Raw genomic sequence first — 26,845 nt, 5'->3', positions numbered from 1 at the left:
ATATTTACCAATGTGGCCTATAGCAAAACTTTATCCTTATTACCAAAATATACTTTGATGTCTAGTTTTCCGCTTGTTGTTGGCTTCTTGGGTGCTAAATTCTATCTTAAAGAGGGCAGAGAAAGTTATGCCATGGATCTTCAAGTCCTATCTCTTATATGTACCCTGATGACTTATGAGTATAATCATGTTTGTTATATATTTTATCTTTTATGGACCAGTAAAGTCTTTTAGCTTCTGCCGCTCTAATAATGGAATAATTAAAAAGAACAAAGCAAAAATCATTATAGTAAAATAAAGACCAGGCAGTGCTTTAAAACATATAGACAAAGATTTGTAAAGGTGTCAAAAAAGAAGCCAAAGGTACTCAAAGCAGCATGGTTTGTTGTTTGCATGTTTGTTTTTGGTGTTTTTATGTGGGTGGGTTCCTCTCCCTCTCCCCCAATATTAAATACTTGTTATTCATGCTATTGTTGGTGTATCTCAAGCAATTTAGGGACTTGGTCTGTGTAGTATAATTTATTTAATATAATTCAAATGCACACTTATTCTGCACAAAATACCAAATAATCTAGAGTTTTATTATCATACATGACCATTTGTGTTGTCCTTGGGTATATTTGTTAGTGCTCCATCAGCTCCTTCACTTTTTTTTCTGGTTGTTTTATTTCTTCTAGGCTTAATTTATGAAAATGAATTGTGTGTCAAGCCTATGGACTGTCCTTGTGACTACCATGGAAGTTTCTTTGAAGTGGGTTCAGTAGTTTATGAGGAATGTAATAACTGGTTAGTAATTTTTCTTTTTATGCTGTGGACTTAATCCTTTCATGGTCGTGAGAGACAACTTCTTTAAGGTCTATTTCAGTTAAAAATTATATGAAACTGGTAAGTCCTCACTGTTTCTACGTAGAAAAACTGTTGTTCCCTATATGTTTTTGCAATGAAGGGAAAGATAAAAGAAACTATAGAGCTATTAATGTGGAAGAAGATCAAATGACAGATATTGTAGAGAATAGTGTTTAGTACTCTTTTCACTTTGAACTCTGCCTCAAACTAAAAGGAATAGTGAATTAAAAATCTTAACAGGAGAATTACTTTGACTTTGTCTCCTGTTTGCATTGTCTCACTTGAACACAAAGAGCTTAATGTCATTGTGACACTAAGCTGCTGTTTTGGGAATGTCTAAGTTAATTTTATACATTGGAAAGAAAAGTTTTTAGGAAGAGATAATGCCTTTTATTGAAACAACTTAATTGAAGAAAGTGGGTGAGCTTGCAGATGTGCAGCGGTTCTATTTTTTTTTTTAAAGTAGTAAGATTCAGATTGCTTGTGTTTATTTTAATAGAAGGAGCTAAAAAGAAAGAAGAGTGTTACTGTATGTATGGATGAAATTTCACCTGAACGTATCCTCATGACAAGATCTTGCCACAGCTTCCAGGCATTCCAGTAACTGTGATAGCTCTGTTTTACCCTTTTGTGAGACTCAAGACATTTGGTGCTCATTTGATAGGGATGCAGTCCAGGAAGAACAACTGATGGACAGTCATATGTACTTCAGAAAATAAAAAAAAATGAAACTTTTTTTTTTTTTTATTTCAGCACTTGCACTGGAGGAAAGTGGATTTGTACAAATCTTACATGTTCAGGTATGAGAAAGTCTTGAATACTTAACTCTTTTAATAACTGAATTTTTACTTGGGCTAAAATGTCACTGTTATCTTAATGTGATATTTTACTATGTAAGTAGTATTTTTATTTCTGTCTACATTTAAACACATCTACACACACAGTAGATTAAATATTAAAATGGTCTAAATAGCAAGCATCTGCCTTTCAGCTTAGTGCAGTGATGTATCTCCCTGTACATCACTATAATGCCTCTGGTAGATGGCACTTTGTCATTCAACTAAGGTTTCCTCTGCCATCTTCACTTGACAGACTTAAGGCAAGATTACTTTTTTTTTCCCCCACAGTATTGCTGGATAATGATATATTATCTAGGTATTGTACAAATATCAGTTAAATATTTTCACAACATGCTTGTGGAATGAGATAGACATTCTAACTTCAGATAGACAGCTAAACTACAGAGATTAAGGTCAAAGGGATTTTGCATGTTAAAGGTATCCATGGCCTCATGGTTCTTATAGCTGCCAATAGATTCAAGTACTGGTCTCAGAGTTATCAGTTAACTGTGGGAGTGCTTAATGTTTCTGCAAATCAGTTTTTAGAGGCACAAATCAAATACTCAGAATGTAAGGATCACACATATTATTGCCTCCTTCTGGGGGAAGAATTGTTTAGGTGTCCTGGCCTGGCATCAGGTAGGAACCGCATAACAAAAGCAAGGATAAGGTTATTTCCTAACAGTGTTCATAGTACCTGGTTGTAATATGAATACAATTTTATAAATTATAGCGTGTATGAACTCTCCAGCAGTAATAACTGTGGATAGTACACTGTCTTTTCTACATACTTAAATAACATTATTTGTTGTGTTTGTCAGCTGAATGCTCAGTTTCAGGAGACATTCATTTCATGACCTTTGATGGACGCAAGTACACTTTCCAAGCAACCTGCCAATATATTCTAGCAAAAAGCCGTACGTCTGGAGCATTTGCCATATCTTTGCAAAATGCTCCCTGTGGACAGGTAAGGCTTAGAACTTTCTTGTAATGTTTGTAGCCTGAAGGGTTTATTAATGGAGATGGGAGGAATTACTAAAAATAAAATGAAGTTTAATATATTAAAATTATTGAGTACCAACAATTTTCATTAATGATGAAATAGTTGAACAACAACATTGCAGAGGAAGTCTGTACAAAAATTCTTATGAAGTTTGCTTACCGTATATAAGAAAGATTATACTACTGTTTTGACTCAGTATTCGCTGTGGTCATTCAATAGCATATGGCTGGTTGTGCAGCAAACCGTGGATGATGATTTATTTTCTTGAGCTTTCTGAGTACATCTTTGTGGATTTGCAGCCAGTGCAAAATAAGCCTACTGCTTGTTACTGTTTGTAGGAAGAATGACTTTTTTTGTGCCTTTGAATATAGGTTTCTCCTTCAGCATTGTTCTTGCACCTTAAAATTCACTTTTACTTACATTGATATGAAAAACTTCGATAGCTTTTGGGACAGCTTTCTCAGATTTGGGTATATGTATGCATCTTTGTTACTGTTGTTAAGTAGGTGTCCTGTACAACTGATTTCAGTCAAACATGCATGTGTATATATATATCTGATACTAAGGGTGCTCCTACTTTATATTTGCAAATTTCTGGTACTGTACACGGAAGTCACCAAACGTTTAAACTGCTTTATGTTCAAGACACATTCTCTTTCCTTTGGTGTTGTGTATGTGGATTTCTGAGCATGTATTATAATGTTGTACATGTGAGGTATGGAACACTGGTAAGGTTTTCACTACAGCATTTCATTCTTATTACAGTCTTGATAGGTCTTGTAATTTTGAGTAATTTAAGGCAAGTTAGAATGGATCCTGAACATATATAGGTGCTGTGAGAAGTGTAGTTGACTGAGTTGAGCTGTTTTCTGGAGACAGGCTTTTCTCACTGATTGAGTTCTGTATTTGCATGTAAGGGCAGAATTTGGCCCACATTTGTCTTAAGGTAATAATACTACTGTGGATGCCTACTTACTATGCTACTGTAGGAGCAAGGTGCTAAACTTTGTATCCTGGACAGATTTATGTTCTGTCTCCAGAGGTCTTGTGTAATGATTTTTACCCAGGAGCAACTGTATGGATGTTTGAAGTGTATATAGACTTGAATATGAGTCTTTTTGTTGTATTTCTAGATCATCTACTATATGTTAGGCCCAAATTTTAGTTCTTAGCATGATCAGCTTCGGTATTGTTGCAGTTACATACATAAAATCAGTTTTACTACCATTACTTTTTACTTCTGCGGAGGTAACTACATAGGCTTCATTATAGCAGTTTTCTTTTGTGTTCTAAATAAATGTATGATTCTGTAAGTCCTTTTACACTAGTTATTGTGTTCGTTCTTCTCTGTAGCGTATATTCTTTGTGCACTTGAGATTTCCTTGGGAAGAAAAATGGTGATATAAGTTGTCATGCCACTCTCTCTAAAGGCATATTTCAGTAAAGTCTTTTTGTCTTTGTGCACTAAAACCTACTTCTCTGTACGACAGAGGAGATATTTAAGCAGAAGGAAGTAGTAGTAAAGTGGCATCAGCAAGTTTATTATAATAGAAATAATTTATTTGCAATCCAGGTAATAGATGGGAGACTGAGCGCATGGAGTCCACTTCTCATCTCAGTAATAAAAGGTGAGAGGTAAGAAAAATAGCTTAATTGGACAGAGACCAAATTTCTTTTCCAGCTGGATGATCCACAGGTAAATGTCCCACTATCTCTTCTGTAGTTCCTAGGAGAAGTGTATCAGGACATCAGGTGAGGTATGTGACAGGGCACAGAAGTTACCAGTGTTGAAAAAGTGGATTCCTGTGTTGTGGATACGACTACTTTGTTATTCTTTAATAGCCTCTAGCATTTTGAGGTAGAAGAGTTACAGTGGGGGCTGTGAAATGAGATCTTGGTAAGGACATGCTCATTTAAAAAACTTCTAGGCTTCAGCCTCTGTGTGCATTATCCTTTGGATTGGGAAGAATCTAGTGATGCTGCTAGTATTTCCTGTTTATAGGAAGACTTGAGAGTGTTTCAAGATATCTGGTCGTTGCTGCAGTTCACCACTCCCAAATGCTTATTTGACTTAGCTTATTCCAATTTTAATGAGTTTAGCTAGCTTCATTCTGTGCTAACCCTGGGACCCTGAGGAGTTGATTAAGTCAGTATCATCACCTAGAGGAAAAAAAAATAGAATAGCTGTGAAACAAAGCTCCAGGACTACGTGCTGCTGATTTAACTGTGAATGTACAAGTAGTGAGAGTGTAGTGAGAACAGTTTGTGTATTACAACACAAGAATGTGAGGTTTCAGTGCAGCTGTTCAAAAGCTTAAGTATCAGCTAGCTGGTACAACTTGGCAGAAGAGGTGCTTTACAGTTCCCTAGTCACTACCCATTATCTTTTTCCCATTTATAAAAATTAATGAGTTGAAATGGGAAGCTAAAAGATTTGTAGTGCAGAATCTTGTATTTCTTGATGGTTTGAGATTTTATGTGCTGCTTTTAAAAAACCCCCAAACTTATCAGTCCCATCTCATTCAAGCAGATTAGAAAATGTAGAAAGAAAATACCTATGGAGATTTTAGCTCTCTGAATCACAAAGAATCCAGTCATCTAGAGCCTTAGAGGTAGTGACATAAACAGTCATCAGGCAACAACTTATTTCAAAATGATGTGACATTTTGTTTAAGCACTTTTTGGAATGAGAATCAGTCAAGTGATCAGCGCAGCTTACCCTTATCTGAGTTTCAGGTGACTGAAACTGACTTTGTAGTTTGTATGATGAGAAGGTCTTCTGAATATAGATTTTTTTTAAAAGTGTCTGGTGAGAGAAATGGCCGCTCTTGTGAAAACACCCGCTGAAAGCTGGCAGGGGCAGTGCTGTGAAAGAAACAGTTCTCTGGAACAGAGAGTAATTGTCAGGCAGAATTTCTCCTTTAGTTTCAACATGAAGAAATGATAAAGGTTTTGTCAATATTATGTAGTAATGTATATACTATGGAGGGTTCTCTTGGCTCTGGTCTACTATGCATGCCAGCTGGAATTCTTTTATTTTCAGCTTCTTAAAAGGTTGACAAAATTGTCAATTTATAGCCACTTTTGCAGAATGATATGCACAGAAATGTGATTTCTTCGAAAAGAGGCAAGCCAACAAGTTAAGCTACAAGAGCATGGCTTCACAATGCAGATGTTTGTCTTCACTATCGGTCCAGGAGAGCTGGTTGAGCTGATGTAATATCTCCAGCTATTTTTATAATTTGCTAATTTTACGTTTCACTTTATCGTTTTGACTGTTGGTGAAAGATCACTGTGGCACTATTATTTAGAGACAGGGAAATTCTGAATGTAGTTTTTAATCTTTACACACCACTGTGTGTACTTGTGTGTCCATGGTACTTGAAGGACTGACAGATGATCTGCTGTGTGCTAGTTCAGCATTTGTCAAAGCCACATGGTAGTGTTCAGAGATCCTCGCAGCTCTCGTAATTGTTTTCAATGAGTAGGGCAACATTTGCCCTGTATTAGGCAAGTCCCAGTGAAAATAAGAGTTAGATAAAAGTGTAAATCTTTGAACTGAACATCATAATCTGTTTGCACTGTGAATGGTGTTATTCACAGTATAATTTTGCTGTTAAGGTGGTTGTCCGAAGGTAGGGATATTTTAAGTAAATCTTGTTCGGTGGAGCTTTCAGCACTGAAGATGGCTAACGTTTTACTATTTCATCATCAGTTATGCCTTCACTGTAGGCAGTGTGGGACTGAAAAGTGCAGCCTCCTGCACCTCTGCTGGACACTTCTGGACTGCAGCTCAGGGCCAGATCCAATCATTGAGAAATTTCCTGCAATGAGACCTAGGCTGCTCTTTGACAAAGTGATTTCAGACATCTGTGTGTTTTGCTATATAAGGCTTTAGGAGACATTGAAGATGCATAGTCAAGATGAGAGTAAGATGAACAAATAGTGTGCCAAAAGTGACTGGACCAAATTTTTTTTTGTCATTGTTCTTGATTACCTTTTGAATAGTTACAAGGTCTTGCAGTGAAAGAGCCTGAAAGAAGAAAGAGCAATGGAGTGCTTCCCCCATCCTCTGTAGATACCAGGGAATAGACAGTCTCTTAACTTTATCCAGCCACACTAAGCCAATGTAAATAAGCTGGTGTCTCAGAAGCTATAGTAGTGGGATTTAAGTATAGCAGGAGGGGCAGAAACTTAACTCCTTCTTAGAGCAAAGAGAAAGTAGAAAGTGGACTGTGATTCTGATGTCTTTCAGCATGTAGCAAGGTTAATTACAGAATGTTGACATAGTAAACTTCAAGTCATCTCTCAGTCTACCTCTGTGCCTGATTCTCTGTGATCTTCTTTTCTTCTTAAAAAAATAAGCTATGATCAAATTAATTCTGTTAAGAAAAATCTGGTACTCTTCTGTGGTTAATAAGCATCCTTTACTGGGCATTTTTCCCTATTGGTATCAAAAACCAAAGTACCTGTAGTTACTCTGAGAGGTGGAATTTCTGGTCTGGAAACTTTGATAGGAACTGACTAGTGTTAATCATCTATCTGGCTGGTTTCCATGTTATACAAGTACACAAGTGTATTTGTTACTGCGGTATGTTGAAAAATTCAATAGCCCTCAGACTTGTGCAGCTTTCCACCTGTGTGGTGTCTAGTCAGAGGTCATTACAGTAACATAAAACATGCAGGAATATTAAGGAGTGTGGGACTTCATTTAGTTACCAACCAGTTTCAGGACTTGCCTGAATGGAAAAAAGTCCCGCCTGACTAATACAGAACAAGTATACTATAGTTGACTTCGTTTTGATGGAAGCAGTTCTAGAAGTCAATTCTTAATTCTTAAGCTGTTGTGAAATTTTCTCATGTAGAATCATAGAATCATAGAATGGTTAGAGTTGGAAGGGACCTTCAAAGGTCATCTAGTCCAACCCCCCTGCAAGAAGCAGGGACATCCCCGACTAGATCAGGTTGTTCAGAGCCTCATCCAGCCTGGCCTTGAATGTTTCCAGGGATGGGGCCTCCACCACCTCTCTGGGCAACCTGTTTCAGGGTTCTATAACTCGCATTGTAAAAAAATTTTTCCTAATATCTAATCTAAATCTACCCCCCTCTATTTTAAAACCATTACCCCTTGTCCTATCGCAACAGGCCCTGCTGAACAGCCTCTCCCCATCTTTCTTGTAGGCCCCCTTGAGGTACTGGAAGACCGCTATCAGGTCTCCCCGGAGCCTTCTCTTCTCCAGGCTGAACAGCCCCAACTCTCTCAGCCTGTCCTCATAAGAGAGGTGCTCCAGCCCTTTTATCATCTTTGTGGCCCTCCTCTGGACCTTCTCCAACTGGTCCATGTCATTCTTGTGCTGGGGGCTCCAGAACTGGACACAGTACTCCAGGTGGGGTCTCACCAGGGCAGAGTAAAGGAGCAGAATCACCTCCCTTGACCTGCTGGCCACGCTCCTCTTGATGCAGCCCAGGATGCGGTTGGCCTTCTAGCCCGCAAGAGTGCATTGCCTGCTCATGTTAAGCTTCTCATCCACCAGCACTCCCAAGTCCTTCTCCTCAGGGCTGCTCTCAATCCATTCCCCGCCCAGCCTGTATTTGTGCCTGGGATTGCCATGACCCAGGTGCAGGACCTTGCACTTGGCCTGGTTGAACTTCATGAGGTTGGCACGGGCCCACCTCTCCAGCCTGTCAAGATCCCTCTGGATGACATCCCTTCCTTCCAGCGTGTCGACGGCACCACACAGCTTGGTGTCATTGGTGAACTTGCTGAGGGTGCACTCTATCCCACTGTCCAAGTCGCCGACAAAGATGTTGAACAGAAATGTACAGAAATGTTGACCAAAAGATGTTGACCAAAGATGTTGAACAGAAATGTAGACCATTTAGCTTCTTTATGTTATGAAACTTTAGCACATGAGTCTCAATACTTTGGTTTTTAGAATTTCAGTCACTTAGCTGCTTTTGGTAATGTTGACAGATAAGTGCCACTAGAGAGTCTGGGTGTAGATAAGGTAGATGAGGTTGATGTGGATTTTTTTTTTTTTTTGAGTGTGTTTCATCTGGACTGAAATGCAGTATTTCTTTTCATGTTTTTTCTATATGACATTCTGACTTGGAGAACTGAAATGGAAATAAAAAGAAGCAGTGGTAGTAACAATAAGCAAGTCAGACGGGTTGAATGTTGTGATATTGTATGCTGTCATAATGCTGCCTTTCTTTCATCAGTATTCATCCAGGGAGCTTATGGATATACTCCACAACTCCTTTCAGCAATAGTAAACTTAATTGCTTTTTAAAATAACAATTCACAAGATACTTCTGTCTTTCATTGTTGTTTGCCTTTGAAATAATTCTATATCTTAAATATGCTTTAAAAGAACCTGGGTATATCAGAACACTTTAAAGTACAAATTCAGATTTCTGTCCACTGCGATGTGGATAATGCGGCTTTGTTTGTGAGCATTAATGCAGCTTCAGTGGGGATCAGGGGATCTCATGAATTGCAGGTGTCTTTGTACTAAGCTCACAGCGGTCACGAGCCCTGGTCCTCATGGGGGACTTCAACCACCCTGACATCTGTTGGAGAGACAACATGGCAGGGCACAGGCAGTCCAGGAGGTTCCTGGAATGCGTGGATGATAACTTCCTCCTGCAGGCGATAGAGGAGCCGACAAGGAGGGGTGCCATGCTGGACCTTGTGCTCACCAACAGGGAGGGGCTGGTGGGGGACGTGAAACTGATGGACAGCCTTGGCTGCAGTGACCATGACGCGGTGGAGTTCAAGATCCACGGGGCGGCAAGGAAACTGCACAGTAAGCTCTCTGCCCTAGATTTCAGGAAGGCGGACTTCGGCCTCTTCAGGAACCTCATGGGCAAAGTGCCATGGGAGGTGGCCCTGGAGGGAAGAGGGGCCCAGGAAAGTTGGTCCATATTTAAGGAGCACCTCCTCCAAGCTCAGCAGAGGTGCATCCCGATGAAGAAAAAGTCGGGCAAAAAGGCCAGGTGGCCAGCGTGGATGAGCAAGGAGCTCCTGGACCAACTGAAAGTGAAGAGGAAAGCCTATAGAGGGTGGAAGCTGGGACAGGTAGCCTGGGAGGACTACCGAGTGACTGTGCGAGCGGCCAGGGATAGGGTGAGGAAGGCTAAAGCCCTGATGGAATCGAATCTGGCCAGGGATATAAAAAGTAACAAGAAAAGCTTTTACAGGTATGTAGGGGACAAAAGAAAATCCAAGGAGAATGTAGGCCCCCTCCGGAAGGTAACGGGTGTCGTGGTTACCCGGGATGTGGAGAAGGCTGAGGTACTCAATGACTTTTTTGCCTCAGTCTTCACTGATAAGAACTCTTGTCTCCCCACCCAAGCTGTGGAAGGCACAGGCAGGGACTGCAAGGATGAAGAACCGCCCACAGTGCTCGAAGAGCAGGTTCGAGATCGTTTAAGGAACTTGAAGGTGCACAAGTCCATGGGGCCTGATGAGATCCATCCGCGTGTCCTGAGGGAACTGGCGGATGAAGTTGCCAAGCCACTGGCCATCATATTTGAGAAATCGTGGCGGTCTGGTGAGGTCCCCGATGACTGGAAGAGAGGAAACATAACGCCCATTTTTAAAAAGGGGAATAAGGAAGACCCGGGCAACTACAGGCCGGTCAGCCTCACCTCCGTGCCTGGCAAGGTCATGGAGCAGATTCTCCTGGAAACCATGCTAAGGCACATGGAGAGCATGTTGCTAAGGCAACATGGCTTCACCAAGGGCAGATCGTGCCTGACCAATTTGGTGGCCTTCTATGACGGGGTAACAGCATCGGTGGACAAGGGACGGGCAACGGATATCATCTACCTGGACTTGTGCAAGGCATTTGACACTGTCCCGCACGACATCCTTCTCTCTAAACTAGAGAGGCGTGGGTTCGATGGATGGACCACTCAGTGGACAAGGAGTTGGCTGGATGGCCGCACTCAGAGAGTGGTGCTCAACGGCTCAATGTCCATGTGGAGACCGGTCACCAGTGGCGTCCCTCAGGGGTCCGTGTTGGGCCCGGCCCTGTTCAACATCTTTGTCGGCGACATGGACAGTGGGATAGAGTGCACCCTCAGCAAGTTCGCCGATGACACCAAGCTGTGTGGTGCCGTCGACTCGCTGGAAGGGAGGGATGCCATCCAGAGGGACCTGGACAGGCTGGAGAGGTGGGCCCGTGCCAACCTCATGAAGTTCAACCAGGCCAAGTGCAAGGTCCTGCATCTGGGTCGTGGCAATCCCAGGCACAAATACAGGCTGGGCGGGGATTGGATCGAGAGCAGCCCTGAGGAGAAAGACCTGGGAGTGTTGGTAGACGAGAGGTTCAACATGAGCAGGCAATGCGCCCTTGCGGCCCAGAAGGCCAACCGCATCCTGGGCTGCATCAAGAGGAGCGTGGCCAGCAGGTCGAGGGAGGTGATTCTCCCCCTCTACTCTGCCCTGGTGAGACCCCACCTGGAGTACTGCGTCCAGTTCTGGAGTCCCCAACACAAGAATGACATGGACCAGTTGGAAAGGGTCCAGAGGAGGGCCACAAAGATGATCAGAGGGCTGGAGCACCTCTCCTATGAGGACAGGCTGAGAGAGTTGGGGCTGTTCAGCCTGGAGAAGAGGAGGCTCCGGGGAGACCTGATAGCGGTCTTCCAGTACCTCAAGGGGACCTACAAGAAAGATGGGGAGAAGCTGTTCAGTAGGGCCTGTTGTGATAGAACAAGGGGTAATGGGTTTAAATTAGAAGGAGGTAGGTTTAGATTAGATATTAGAAAAAAATTTTTTACAATGAGAGTTGTAGAGCACTGGAACAGGTTGCCCAGAGAGGTGGTGGAGTCCCCATCCCTGGAATCGTTCAAGGCCAGGCTGGATGAGGCTCTGAGCAACCTGATCTAGTCAGGCATGTCCCTGCTTCTTGCAGGGGGGTTGGACTAGATGACCGTTGAAGGTCCCTTCCAACTCTAACTATTCTATGATTCTATGATTCTAATTGTTTCTCTTTCCAAATCCCACTTTTGAGCTATATTTGCATAACAGCTTAGCACTGTATTTAAACATACATGTGACATCATTAAAAACAGTGTTTTCTTACTTAGCTGTAAAGCTGTATGTTTTACAATTGCACTCTGCTAAGAAGCAACATACAACTGAAAATTTTCAGTTCCCCAGTAATTATAGCTTTACTTGCAGTCTTCTTTAACATTCATCCTACTTAAATATGTATATATATATATTTTAATTATTTTGCTCTTACTCACAGAACCAGGATGGGTCATGTATCCAATCAATCAGCCTTGTTCTTAAGCAGGACCCGAAGAGGCAAGTGACTCTGACTCATTCAGGAGATGTTTTGGTATATGACCAGTACAAAATTAACCTGCCTTATGCAGATGGTAAGGAATAATATATAAGCATATAACTCCTTTGAAGCACTGAAAGACTATTTTAATGGCATAGGTATATGTCGTGATGCTATTAATATTGCTAACATACTGAAGTTAAATGGTGTGTTGTTAATATCTGTTATTTTTTTTTATGAAATGTTTCACAAATGAACTGCTGATGTACTTACACTAATGGTAGGAGTCATACAGGAGCTGTACTGGGCTAGTGTCTCTTACATTAAGATTGAGTATGTTCTGTCTTTAACAAGTCCAAATGCCATGCCTCACATTTACAAGGTTGGTTAGTTCTTTTCTGAGGGGAAATGATTTTCTCTGGTTGTTGAACTGATTAATTTCTTTTTCCTTTTTTGTAAGCAACTCGAGTAAATTTAAATGGAAGGAGCCCTCTTGCCCCTTCAGATAAGCTACAGATTTTCAAACAAAAAAGTTCTTTTATTTATTTTTCTTTTTGCTTTGATGAGTATTTAAGTCTCTCCCTCTGGAAGATATTACCAAATAATCTAGATATGAATATGTGACAGTGTTCTATGAGATTCAATGTTAGCTTCAATTAGAGCTTTAAATGCAAATCATTATTACATTTGATGTTGGTGGGGCATTGACTCTTTGGGAATTTAAAAAAAAAATTGAAAAAAAGACTTCAATACAGGAAGCATGCTGCTGGTGTTAGGACTAGATTTTCTAAAATAAATAGTCTGCTGTATTTAAATTTATTTGCTTTTAGTTAACTTTTATGAATATTCCAATGAACTCTGGATGCATTTTTTAAAAGTGTGGTCACTGTCGTAAATTTCTTGTTTTCTTCTTTAACGTCTGAATCAGTGTAACCTTTTGTGAGAAATCAATGATGAGGGGAAAATAGGGCCTTAATAGGAAAAAATATAACTTACACAAAAATGGTAAAAAACTGAAAGAGTGAAATGACAAGAAACAAAATGCAAATTACAAGCAGGTTTACTTTGCCTTTCAACAATCTCTGTTTTTACTCACCAGAGTTATTTGAAATACGGAAACTCTCCTCTGTATTTCTTCAAGTAAAAACACACATTGGATTACGGATACTATATGACAGAGAAGGACTGAGGCTTTACCTTCAAGCTGATGGACGGTGGAAAGATGATACTGTGGGCCTTTGTGGAACCTTCAATGGAAATACGGAGGATGATTTTTTGTATGAATAGCTGCAAGATTTCTGTTTTCCAGTATATGAATGTCTACAGTTAGAGTAGGAGATCAAGGGTGTACTGAAGCTGAGTGGATAGATGTTAAGAATAATTGATTTTGAAGTTTTGTGGTAGCGAGATAGTTTTAGTTTGCTAACAGAAAATCTGTAACTTGAACTACAGGATGTCAAGCCAGGTTTTGCTTAAAATATTTTAATATATAAATACAGTGAAATATATATGACTTATACGTGCTAGCTTATCTGAAAAGTTTTGTCCAAAATGTGGAGTGGCCTATATAAGGGACTTTCTGCCTCCTTGCAAGCTTCTTTATCTCTTTCCAGCTCCTGTTTTCTGCTGCAAGTTCTAATCTGCTCTCTCTGACAGAGACTCCATTGTTCAGCATCAGCAGGCCAGCAACTGGAATTGGCTGTTGCCTGAGTTTCATTTTGTTGTGATACAGTGGAAGGTGGTCAGAGCACCACAGATTGCTGTTAGTCCAGCTTCTTTGCAGCATATTTCTTACAGAAGCTAAAGAACAAGTTTGCTTCCGGATGCTTGAGCAGCCTAATGGAAGTGGGAGAAGGAGAACATTAATTTAGAGCATGACAGAGTGTTTCTTTGACCAAAGAAAAAAGGAAGAGTAGGAGAACTTTTTTTTCTCTCAAAACAATCAGAATTTTAAAAATCAAATCTAATAGAAAAATGGGAAAACTTTCCATAATAGTTCCCATTTGAAAACACACACACCCCCCAATATACTAGTGGATTTTTTAACAATTTCTGTCTTAAAGATAAAAAGTACTATCAGAATATTGTTTATAATGAGACTACGAAATACATAGAATCTCAGTGAAGAGATTTATGTATCACTACTTAAAATATTTCTCTCTTTGAAGCAAGTTTTGTACTGTACAGATGACAGTCTTTAGACTTGTTTTTAAATAAGTGAGAACTTGTTCAGTAGTTTATATTTGTGAAAAAAACCCTTAAACTACGGGAACTTGTGAATTGTGCTGAGACGTGACACAAAGCATAATGTGCAAGCAGCTTGACATGTACATGAAACACTTGATCCACACCAGATTTGGGAGACTTATAGTAGAGAGTGTCCTTTGCAGCATCTCCACCCCCAGCTGCTTTACCAGAAGTGACACTACTGGTTGTATGCCTAATGCAGTCTTTTCCCTAGAGTATTATATCCCATATTTTAATGCATGGGTTTGATAATTCTGTACAATACTAACATGCCTTGGTTATTTTGATCAAAGTCTTTCTATCTTAGAACTTCTGCTGCCCCTCTGCTTGCCTGAGCCTGATGGATATCTATTCATTTGCTTTTGCTGTTATAGTTCTAGACCCTTGGATTTCTGTTCTTCCTCTTTCTTGCAGGGACTAGAGAGCCTGGGAAGTCAGCTACTCAGGATAAATACGAATCAGATATCACTGAGGAGGCAGAAGTATGAATAAGCGAGTGCAGACTTTCAGGACAGTGGTGTTCCCTCCTCTCTTGTGAAAATGGAACTTGATCTGTTTTGATCTGTCCTTCCTTACAAAGTATCTAATGACTCTAGAGCAGATCTTCTCTTTTGTTTCTGGGCCTTTGCCTGGAAAGAAAGAAGGATCCTGAATCTTAAGCTGACAGTGCTTTACGGGAGAGTGCATGAGAATATGGACAGTGGAAGGGGAGCTTGAATCAGTTCTGCTGAAGGGGATGGTAGAACGGAGACCATTCTGTAAATTCATTGTATCTTTTGTGACTGACTTTTGTTTCATAAAAGATCTCCAGCTGGAGTAACTGAAAGCACTCCGGAACTGTTTGGAAACACGTGGAAAACTTCATTGGCGTGCATTCTTGTGCATGATAGTTTGCAAATGGATCCGTGTGATATTCATCTGCAGGCAGGTGGGCAGTGAAGCTCAATTGTTATTGACAAATGCATTTCTGCTTAATACATCTGTGCCAGTTTTCTAAGTTGGATTAGGTAAAGTAGTAACCAGTCCTACCCACTGAAAAAATTAATACTTATAGTAGCATTTGTTGTGTTCAGGCCTCTAACGAATCAGGCAGTGTAATTTAAAGTATTTTGTGATACTTGTAGAGGCACTTGAAATACCCCTTTTTTATTTCTGATTTACAGTTACAGTGTATTAAGTTAGACATGCATTAAAGGTTGATAATATATCTAGTACTGGTGATGCTGCTAGTTAAGGTGGAGTCTCAAAAGTACTGCAGTATTCATTTTTAAAAATACTGAAAAGATGAAACATTTGGTTTAGTTGTCTGCTATGGCGGAGAATGAGTTGGGAGAAAGACATTTACACACTACTAGCCTTTAGATTCAGCTGAAAGGTTCCAGTTGGGGAAAGATGCTAGTGACTGATGCTGTGAAGACCACAGGTGGTCACTGAGACATCCTTTAATAATGATGTGCTTTGTAGATCATCAGTTATGTCCATTTCACAGTTCCTACCACTTCTTGACTTGGAGTCTACATGCTTTAAGGCAAGATACAGAGGTAAAATATTGATAAAAGTTTTACCTGCAATTTCAGCAGTGCTAGGAAATCATCATGTCTCTTGCTACTCTATCATCCTGTGTTTTGAGTATTTATACAATGTGCAGCACTAAGAAGCTGCATTCTTGGTAATGCATTTGGACATAAGTATAGAAAAAAGTGGCCTGTATAGGAAGTAATAAATTCTGGAAAAGGAATTTTGAAGTCCTGTTTTATGTATCTCTCTTATTTTGTGGGAAATACAAATTTATACCTTTCTGAGTATGCTAATATAGCATATTATTTCTTTTGACCACTATGGCACTATTATTTAATTCATTCAGAATTAAGATATTCAGATGAGTGCTATGTTTGGCACTTATGTAACTCTTTGATCCGGCACTTGTTCTCCTGTGTGGTAGTGCTACTCCAAGCTAGCAGCTCTGGGTGTGATTGCAGCCTTATGCAACTGAAACAATGGGTAACAGATGAGCCTTTAAAATACTGACCTGTTGAAGTAGTTACTGGGAGTGACTTCAGCTGAAGAGATATGTAATCCTGTGTGTTTATGCAAAGCAGTGGGTGGTGTGTAGCATCTCTTGCCTAACCCACACCCATGAATCAGTTTAAAGGTAGGAGACTGTATGTAGGCACTGTCTGCATGTTGTAAAGTTTTCAGAATACCTTAAAATCATTCCCAGAACAAATTCAAAACTATGAGCAGCTGCCTTCTTTGCTGTCCTTCCATACAGTTGTATAGATACCAAAGATAGAAAGCTATATATGGCAATAGTATGTAAACATGATCAGTTGCATTGTATTGAAGACACTTTTTATTCCCAGTCTTTTTAAACTGCCTCACTGAAACAGTGTTTAATCTGTTATTTGTATAGCCTCTTATGCAGCGGAAGCTTGTAGCATCCTTATGAAAGAACTTTTTGCTCCATGCTACCCCTATTTGAGTCCTGTTCCCTATTTTGAGCAGTGCAGAAGAGACACTTGCAAATGTGGACAGATCTGTTTTTGCTCTGCTCTGGCCCATTATGCTCATCATTGCCGAAGATTTGGAGTTGTAGTAGATTTCAGAGGAGGTGTCCCAGGCTGTGGTGAGTAGCCTTTCACTTCTAGTCTGAAATAATTAAATGAATATAATATTTTAAATGAGAATAGGATTAATTCTAGCATGATATTTTGTGTACAGGTCAAGGTTCTTTTTTTGTCAAGACAGAATTAGTACCAGTGTTTTTAGAGAATTACTCCTTTACAGTTGGCTTTCTTTAGTTCTTTTGACTTAAGAAACAATGCAAAGACTTTTTTTAAAAGTAGTTGAGGGCCTCAAATGTATACAGAATTAAAGATATGTCTGTATCTCTTATATGACTTTGAATATCTCATACCCATCTTGATATTATTCTTGAGCTGCTGTCATGATTTAACCTCAGTTAGCAACCAACTACCATGCAGCCACTTGCTCACTCTCCCCTTTCCCCAGGGGGATGCTGGAGAGAATCGAAAAGAAAGGAAAACTCTTGGGTTGAGATAAAAACAGTTTACTAGGACAGCAAAGGAAGAGATAATACTACACCACCACACACACACACACACATATATATATATATATATATGTATAAAAACATTATAATAATAACTACAACAACAATAATAATGGCAGATACAAAACAAACAGTACACAATTTCTCACAACCTAATGACCTGACAACTGATGCAGCCCGTCCTGAACAGCAATCACTAAACGGAACCAAGAGCGATCTCGGAATGATCCCAAGCAGAAAGAGAGTGTTGCCCACCGGTCAACCCCCACTTACATACTGAGCATGACATCTGCAGTATGGAATACTCTTTTTGGCCAGTTTGGGTCAGCTGTACTGGCTATGCCTTTCCCAGCTTCTCGCACCTGCACATTAGCAAAACCTGGGAAGCTGAAAATGTCCTTGATCTTTTAGTAGCGACTAATAACATCAATGTATTATCAGTGTTCTTTGCATACCAAATCCCATGTTAAATCCAAAACACAGCAGCTACTGGGAAGAAAATTAGCTCCACCTGAGCTGAAACAGGACAGCTATGTAAATAATTTGTTCTTCTCCTCATAGATGCTAGGCTTATCTAATTCTTTAAATTAATAAGATGAAAAATGATTATGATGTATTTAGCAGTTTTAGATGGATTATTGTCAACTTCTGCTGTCTGACAATTTTTATTAGCTTATTTTTTACTGTCAGTGACACTGGGATACACAGTGCTGAAATAAGCATAGAGAATTGATATTGTTGATATATTGTTGATTGTTGATAAAATGGATGGAGGAATATAGATAGTGTAGAAATAGCCAAAGGTGGCATTTGTTATGTGCTCTATAAAGCCTCACAACTACAGGAGTGGGATAATATAAAATTCTGTAGTTGATATGGCCTTTTAGTGATGCAAAAGGTGTTTATAGGACACGTAGTGCCATTGTGTACAGTTTTAAAAAGTATAGAACTGGAAACCCTGTAAAATAACCCTAAACTGACATCCCTGATGTTTCAATAGGTTTGGCTCCATAAACAAGGCTTAAAATATTTTCTAAGGAACATTCAAGAATTTGCCATCTAGTAGTTTTTATCACATCTTGTAATTATCCGTGTTGTAATGCATGATAAAGAGGATTTTGGAAAGCTGGTCCAGCTTAAGTATCTCAAGCTGGAGTATCTGTATGTATATCTGAAAAGACTGGCTTGCTTGCAGTCATTATGGCATGAATGGCTGTGTGCATTGTGACTGAATGAATCATTAAAAAACCTTTTATTTTACTTTTCTAGAAACAAGTATAGTTTTATTAGAATATATTTTAAAATTCATGCTTGTAGGGTTTTAAAATACATTAATCTTTTTAGTATTTCAAGAACTTCAGATTTTTTTTAAAGTAGAGCTTTATAGGATACTTATATGTAAGAAAACTTAAGATGGTATTGTGCAACATGTGCAAAGTATGTATATTTTATTTATTACTTTTTATATTTTCTTTAAGATGCTGTGCATTTGCCAAAGCCTATGGAAAAGAGCCAAGCATTTTCAGAGTTAGAGGGGGGAAAAAAGCTTCAACTGTTCAGTTTCCCCAGTGTAAATCTGGATTAAGTGCGCAGACTTCACTGTACTCGTTATTACTGCTGATTTACATCTGTGTAGTTTACACAGCATAGTGCCAAGATAGCAATTTTAGTGGAATTTAATGTGATTGGGAATGAAAGAATAGAGATATTTATCAGGAAACTGTTGGGAGGTACTTGAGTCTCTTGCAGTGTAATTTGAGAGATTTGTTTCATTTGGACAGCTCTTTCATGTGAAGATACAAAGGAGTACAGTACTTGTGTATCTACCTGTGGCAGAACCTGCCAAGCACTGTCTGTGCCAGAGACATGCAGCAGTGATTGTGTTGAAGGCTGTGCTTGTCCCTTTGGAACGTATTTTAATTCCAAGACTGAACGATGTGTACAGAGGTGGGTAAAGTTGCAGTCCTGATAGTCATGCTCACTGTTTTAGACCACTGCGTTTGCAAGTCAGAGTGAAAAGCTAATAAACATGTAGTCTTGTAGATACTATGCATCTGTAAACTTGATGGGGTCTTAGAATTATACAGAACCTGTATGTTGATCAGAAATAGCTCTTTTGTAGTACTGACACTCATCCAACATCACAAAAGCTAGCTTTTAACATATTGTCTGGTTTTTGGCATGTAAGAGATGCAAAAAGTGTCCATAGTAGTGTAAAAGTTCTGCTTTGTTACTGTTTTGGTTTGGAATGTGCTTGAATTATATGGCAATATTGAGATCAATTTCTTATGTCTAAAAAAAAGAAAAACCAACACAAAAACCCCACCTCCCCAACCATAAAACCTCATGAAGCCAACAAAGCAACCAGATGAACTTCAAACATTAATTAAATCAATAGGATTTTTTTTTCTTACTTCAATTTGAGTTAGTCACATTTACATGGTTTTTTTTGTACTTCAGAAATGAATGCCCGTGTTATTTTCAAGGAATTGACTACCCCCCTGGAGAAAATGTTATGACATCTTTGGGCAAATGGTAAGATACAAAACTGTTTTTTCACCTGACTAAATGGTGTCTCTTTTTAAAGAGTTCTGTCAAATCATTCTGGCTAGTCTGCTGGGTTTGTTTTTGTTGTTTGATTTTTTTTTTTTTTTTTTTTAGTAAAACATATAGAATAAACCTAAATCAATTTTCTATGCTTGTTTGGATAGAGCTTCTTTAGAACTTAAGTTTTCAGGCTGTTGTGCTTCTAATCCAATATACTGAAGTACAAAGTAGAGAGAAAAGCCACTGTAATTTTGTAGATCCATACTAATGTGGAGAGCTCCAGAAAATGCCAGGCATTTCTTGACTATCCATTGAAGTCTGTTCAGCTAGACCTTCATTGCTATTCTCCCTCCCTATACCAGATTGTAAGTCCATTTATGAAGAATTGTTAAGAATCTATCTTCCACTAATATAGAATCAGTGTAAGAGCAATGTGGCTTTATCAACTAAGAAACAACACAAATAACTGTCAGCTGCAGCCAAAGGTAAATAAGCATCTCTGTTATTGTTCCTTACATTTAGCATTTGTTCTTGACCTCTTGCTCTTCCATTTATGACATTAAAGAAGAAAACTTGTTAAACTGTTCTGGCTGCTGCCAGATGCCACCTTTTCAATAGTTAACTCTGTCTGGAGAAGGTTAAATAATGCAGACAAGTTCCGTAAAAAATAAGCTTTCAGAATTCTTTTTCTTGAAGTAATGTTTGAGCTTTCACTGCCTCTTTCAGTTGTTACAGCACTTGATTAAAAGCAGAACAGGCCAAATCATGTCTATGATAGATCAGCATATGGTTTGTTGTAAAGGCCATATTAGAGATTTATATTGGCAGACACTTACTGCAATAGGAACACTTAGTAAACACACACACTCATTCTCACTCTTACCAGCAGCCTCGTGTCCATAATACTGATTGTTATAAATCTATATCTTAAGTGTCAAGTTAGCTCATCATTACCTTGGGCAGAATTCCCTGGAGGGTACCAGGCAACCCATTCTGCATGTGGGGTTGTGCAAAGTCTGGGTGCACTGTTATTGCCTTCCTGGATATTTTTGTTCACAGAGCATGTGCCAGACAGCACTGGCAGTCATGGGAAGGGGCTTCTCCTGGTAGGTTCTTTGATTTCTTTCCTTTCATCCTTCTCCTCAAGGGTCTAGTTTAGCTAATTATACTAGGCATTATGGTGAATATTTGACTGAATGTGTGCTAGTTGTGTGATCATCCACAAATGCATTTTTTTTTTAGAAATAAGTACAGGTGAAAATCGTCTTTCTGTGGAGTTATTTGAGATCTGGCAGCTTATGTTTCATGTGAATGTGTTAATTAGAATGTATCTACTGGTTTACAACTACTAGTCTTTAAGACAAAATAAGACATCTGTATCTTCTATTTAGTCATGACTTTTGCTTGCTGTTTTTTAACAAGGATGTATACAGATCCACTGAGAGGAAAGGCTTTCAAACGTGGAGGTACAGACTGTCAACTCCTCTAAATTATCTTGTGCTAAGTAATAAATTAGGAATCATGTAGGACTACATGGGGGGGTGGACTGGAAAAAAGTACACACAATGTACTGGGTTTTCTGTCTGTCACTGTGCTTTTATTAGAATCAATTATGATCTTTATTGTGCTCTCTCAGTCCTTTTTCTTACTAAGTGCTTCCTCTTTGAAACTTCCGCTTTCAAATTGGAATTTCTTCTTATGTTTGCTTATGTTTGCCTTTCTGCTCTGTTATTTTCAACCACTTTAAAGTATTTTCATTTTGATACTGACATTATGTTAGTGTTTGAGTTGCTTCCCTATCAGTTCCCTTTGGTACTCCTTTGACTGGTGACTGAGTTATAATGGGAAGTCCTTGAGCCTAGGACACTTTTTCTGCAGAGCTTTGGGCTACATAAACAACTCCGAACATGACAGCAGAATGACTGTAGCACATATGGAATTTGATTCTCAATCTGCTGACTAGCAGTAGGTGTACTGGGGATGTCTTAGCCATTGCAAAAGAACGGGAGAGTAGGGCTGGAGATCATGGGCTCAGGTGCTATAGTGAGGCACAGGACTTGAAGTGAAGCCAGTGCTGCTGTATTTTTTTTCCTCACAATGATTTGCTACCAGATCTGCTACCATTTTATAAAAGTACGAGACTATTTTGGCTGGAGTTAGACATAAGCAGACATTATCATGTTGCTCAGTGCTTCCCTGTGCACAGTGTCTTGTTAGGGTTGAGTTTTATGCAGCTGCCTTGTTTCTTTGCTGAACTGTGTCATATAGGGGAAACATGCCTGTTCCTGTCTGTGTAATTTCTTTGCTTATGTGAATGGGTATACATACTACAAGCTTTATGATATGGTAGCTTAAAATTTGTATTTTGAATCTTGATTAGCATAGAGTTGTTCGAACTTTCTTAGGTTCTGATTATGAACTGTAGTTCCAGTTGGTTCTGATAATAGTCACAGTAGGTTGCTATTCCAGATTCCTATCATACTCCTGAAGCAAATATGGTGCTGTTACTATGTCTTACTTGGGGAGAAGTCACTCCAGCTCAGTACAAAAAATCGTTGCCGTCACAATAGCTTGTTTATTGTATTATATTCAACACTGTGGCTTTACCTTCAACTGTATGATAGCTTAAGAACTGTTGGAATCGTCAAGATTTTCATGTAAAGTAATAGCTTGCTTTTCAGCAGAGTTCTAAGCTGATGGTGAGGAAAACAGCATTTATAGTACTGTTAAGAATGTACATATGACTGCATACCCAGTGCTTGCCAGAACATATACATATGTGCGTTTAGGGTTTTGTTTTGCTGCTATTGCTCCTTGCATTTTGTTTTAGATTATGTTTCTGTTATGTACAGGGCTTGGTTTATTCTTACTGCACTGATGTCTTTTGGAGCAGTATAGCCATGTATTTCTGTATGTATTTTTGTCAGCCTAGGCATTGTAATTCATATTAACATTATGCAGAAAGCGAAAATTTGAAGTGTAATTAGGATTCTTTACGTGTTAACACAATCCACATTTTATCCACACTTCTAATGTTCAATGCAAACATGTTTATACAGTTATTTTGTATTGATATACTGTATGCTTTGTCATTAAACAGAAAACATTAATATTTCAGATATTCCTGGCTCACATTACATCTCTGTATTTCTTTATTGCAGCCATTGCAGGGATGGAGTAATGAATTGTGATAACAACATTATAGGTAAGTGAAGAGAGGGAGGGAAAAGATACTTCAAGTCCAACAAAAATATGTATTCTCCAATCTCTGTGGAACCCCTATCTGTAGTAGAAGATTGTGCAATATGTATAAATTAATAACTTGCAGGAGGGGATCCGTCGTTTAGGAATTATGTATTCATGTGATTGAAAGCAATGCTGATGCAAAGCAGCAGCTTAACTGTCCGAAATACTGTTAAATCTGAGCAATGTTTTTTTCCCAGTGCTTTAAAATACCATTTTTTTTTTTAGATTGCGAATGTAAACAAGCTTAGCTGCACAACAAACAGCAGAACTTCAGTAGGACAAACTAAAGTTAGCTTTGGCCCATAAAACATAGTTGTAGGAACTGAACACTGTCAGTAACTTTTCACAGGTATTTTTTTCTTTCTCTCCAAAAATCCCGAGTAACTGAAACATGAAAAAATTTCTATTGTCATACTTAAGAAAAAGAATGTAACAAGTACTTTTTCTATTACAGTATATTTTATGTCATTAAATATTATGGTCTGTACTCTGATATGATGCTCCTTTTACTTCAGTGAGAAAGACTTTTATTTGATATTTCAGTTCTAGAATTGCCAACCCTTTGGCCTTTAGCAGAAATCTATTACCCATGCACTTGAAGGTGGTGATTGTACTGATTTGACAATTATCCGGAACCTCTCTCACTAATAAATAAACAAAAACCCAGCAACCAACAAAAAACACTTTAAAACACCCCCACCACTTCAGACATTTCTGTTGCACATACACAGTATGCTCAGCACAACCGCAAAGCATTTGCGCAATAGAGTTGTTTTTGTTTGTAGCCAGTGGCTCCAGCATGGAAAGTCACATCTAGCTCTGAGACCTTTTCTTGGTATTTTTTGCTTTCCCTTGATTTCTGTTTCTCTGGTAGTACTTTGCATTTATGTTTTGGAGGTTGATTCCTGACTAACTGTTTAGAAAGTCATATCTCTTACTAAACAAATATATTCATTTCAGTATTTTGTATGAGCTTTATAGGCTAACTGGTCTCAGAAGAGACAGGCAATTGGATGTTACTAGTATTACTGGATGTTACATTTCTGTGTAACATTTAAATCCATTTAACTACCATTTAGATTCTTGATCTAAGTCTATTGCATGCCTTTATGGAATACACAATTTCAGGTGTGAGAACTAACATGTTTTTCAATTTATTCCCTCAGCACACCACTGCCCAGTTGGACAGATTTATGTTAACTGCAGTAATCCACAAATTGATCCTGAACTCAGCAGAGAGAGAACTTGTGAGAATCAGCTGCTAAACCTCACTTTCTCAGCACACGTTCCTTGTGTTTCAGGTTGTGTCTGCCCACCAGGGTGAGTACAGACAGATTTGCATCTTTTGGTGCACAGACGTAGATGACTACCTTCAGCAGTGATTGAGTAATTAATTCTGCTGAGGACTTACCACAGTTCTGTTTGGAGAATTTGAGTGTCAAGGGGTGAGCATCCAACTTGTGAAGGCTTACCACACAATGATATGGGTTATTGAAGGCATAAGAAATGGTAAACCAAGAGACAGGCGGAGCTAAAGGTCTAATACCTCACAATAATAAACCCAAGATAACAGGAATGTAGAAAGGACATTGAAATAATTTGATCCAATCCCTGTACTACAGCAGAATGTTTACCTAGATAGTTTTTTTCAGATATCTAACCTCTTATTTGAACACTTCAGTGAGGGAGACATTTCTTCATTCCTAGGTATGATTTTCAGTATTCTCTCCCTCAAAAGGATATTTTAAGTCTCAGAGATTTATGCCAAAAATGTGCAGATGAGCTGTTGTCATGTTTTGGAATCAGGCACTGTATTACTGAGAGATTCTTGGAATCATGTGTCTTTATTTTAAAATAAATTGAGAATCACTGTAAATGCTGTTCAGTTCTTTCCGTTAGAGTTACTCGCAAACTAGTCAAATCTGTTATCTTTTCAATATTTGGCTCTGGTAGTCCTATACTGCATATATGTTCATATTTTTATTTCAGATTGCTTGAAGAAAAATTAAGAAGATCCTGAAGTTGTGTGTTTTTAGGTGTGCTTTTGGAAACAGGAGACTTCTGCTGTGTATTAACTATGCAGGGTTTTGTTTAGACAATGAATCTTAATGTTGTAGTTACTTTAATAATAGTTGCTTTTGGATAGAAGCTGTTGGATCTAAATAGCACTAATGTTTTAAGTCAGTCACTGAATTCACAGTCCAATGATTTGTACTGCAGATTGACCACATGAGAGTCAGAGCAACACAGTAAGACAAAAAGAAGTTGTTGGAAGAGAAAGATGGAATTAATACCATTACATTCAAACAATACCTTATCCTATGTTCATGACAGTTCAAGTATTGCAGGATTCGAATGCAATGTGAATTTGTGCAACTTCAAAATCAACTTTCTAGGCAATAATTTCTTACTGGTGAAATATAAAACTGAGATGCCATTGTCCACTTTACAAGGGTAGAATGTCCGTGGAATTTCTTTGATCTTAACATTAGTTCTTTATCTGACATCATTAGTTTCCTTCCTTTATTCATGCTTTCGTTCCTGTTTGAGATTTTGCATCAGTTTAGCTTGGTTCATTACCTAAGCTGATTTAGGTAGTAATGAAATCAGTTTAACATGTTTGATTATTTGTGGTTGATTTAGGTAAACAATGAAAAAAAAGTGGTGTAGGAAAGTGAAGATTTCACAGTTAAACCTTTATAGGAAGCTACATTTTTTCAGGAGGATGGATCTTTCCAATCTGTTTAGTGGGATGTTTGTTTTTTAGTGATACCATGAAAGATATTTAACACAGAAAGAGACGGAAGAAATCTTTTTGCAGAAAGTGGTGTTAAGAATTCAAGAGGGCTGTATTTTTATTGTAGCGTCTGTTTTTCTAGTACCTCCAGTGTCTGAAATATTATTTCAAATACTTCACTGTTTCTAGCATTCCTTCTTTGTTGTGCTTAGGGTACATTCTAGTGGAACTTCCATGAAATAGAAATTAGATACACAATAAGTAAATCGTAGTGAAAAGTAGCAGTTGTCTCTGAGTGGGATTCCTTTGACCTCCTTTTTTGTCTGCAGTGAGTAAATCAGATGCTAGTAACTATGCTGTAAAATCCTTAAATTTATAGATCATACCCATTCTGGGGGTTATAGGTCTTACAGTATTAAAATTATGATCATATACTCTCCCTCTGTTTAAGTATTGATTGAAGTAGAACACTAATTCTCCTGGAACACACATTCTAATGTTGTTCTACCCTGCTTTGCTGACGTATTTAGTGATTTCAAATATTTTATTTCTGTTTTTTCTTATTATTTTTCATCTGTTACTGTTTAAGTGGCAGTTTCCTGTATTTCCATGCTGCATTCCAGAAAAATAAGTAATATTCTGTTTACAACACAGTTTGTAATTTTTCAAGTTCAGTCTTTGAATTGCATTTTCTGCTTCTGTGTGGCTCTGGTTAAATGATTTTTCCCTCAATACCAAGTGTGCATGATTTGACATAAAGACAGAGTCTTTAATCAGACTGCAGAAGAAACAAAGAGAAAAGACAGAAGGAAAAAGAGAGAAACAACAGTAGTATCTTCCTGTATTTCTGCATGCTTTGTGACGTGTTTACCACAAATGTGGACGTGTACTGGTTTGTGCGTGTCTTATGCCATTAGTTTTCCATAATCTCCAGTCAGACCGATAATGATCTCTGAAACAGCCGGCTTCTGTTCATTGTTCCTTATAGCTTGCTTGTACTGTTGC

General features: G+C 38.6%; 1 protein-coding gene across 1 annotated transcript in view; it reads left to right on the top strand.

The window, feature by feature from the left end:
• OTOG (otogelin) overlaps positions 1-26,845 on the top strand; it is a 113,742-nt gene that overhangs the window by 22,778 nt on the left and 64,119 nt on the right. Inside the window, exons 13-23 of the mRNA XM_086748576.1 lie at positions 678-786; positions 1,600-1,646; positions 2,507-2,652; positions 11,952-12,084; positions 13,090-13,267; positions 15,041-15,165; positions 16,651-16,863; positions 19,092-19,257; positions 19,771-19,845; positions 23,019-23,062; positions 24,270-24,423. Of these exons, the coding sequence (XP_086604702.1) occupies positions 678-786; positions 1,600-1,646; positions 2,507-2,652; positions 11,952-12,084; positions 13,090-13,267; positions 15,041-15,165; positions 16,651-16,863; positions 19,092-19,257; positions 19,771-19,845; positions 23,019-23,062; positions 24,270-24,423 (1,390 nt within the window). The remainder of the gene's footprint in view (positions 1-677; positions 787-1,599; positions 1,647-2,506; positions 2,653-11,951; positions 12,085-13,089; positions 13,268-15,040; positions 15,166-16,650; positions 16,864-19,091; positions 19,258-19,770; positions 19,846-23,018; positions 23,063-24,269; positions 24,424-26,845) is intronic.

This window comes from Chlamydotis macqueenii, chromosome 5 (genome assembly GCF_036417535.1).
Source record: "Chlamydotis macqueenii isolate bChlMac1 chromosome 5, bChlMac1.mat, whole genome shotgun sequence".
Classification (NCBI taxonomy): Eukaryota; Metazoa; Chordata; class Aves; order Otidiformes; family Otididae; genus Chlamydotis; species Chlamydotis macqueenii.
The sequence above is the reverse complement of the archived record's forward strand: the minus strand, read 5'-3'. Positions and strand labels throughout refer to the sequence as shown.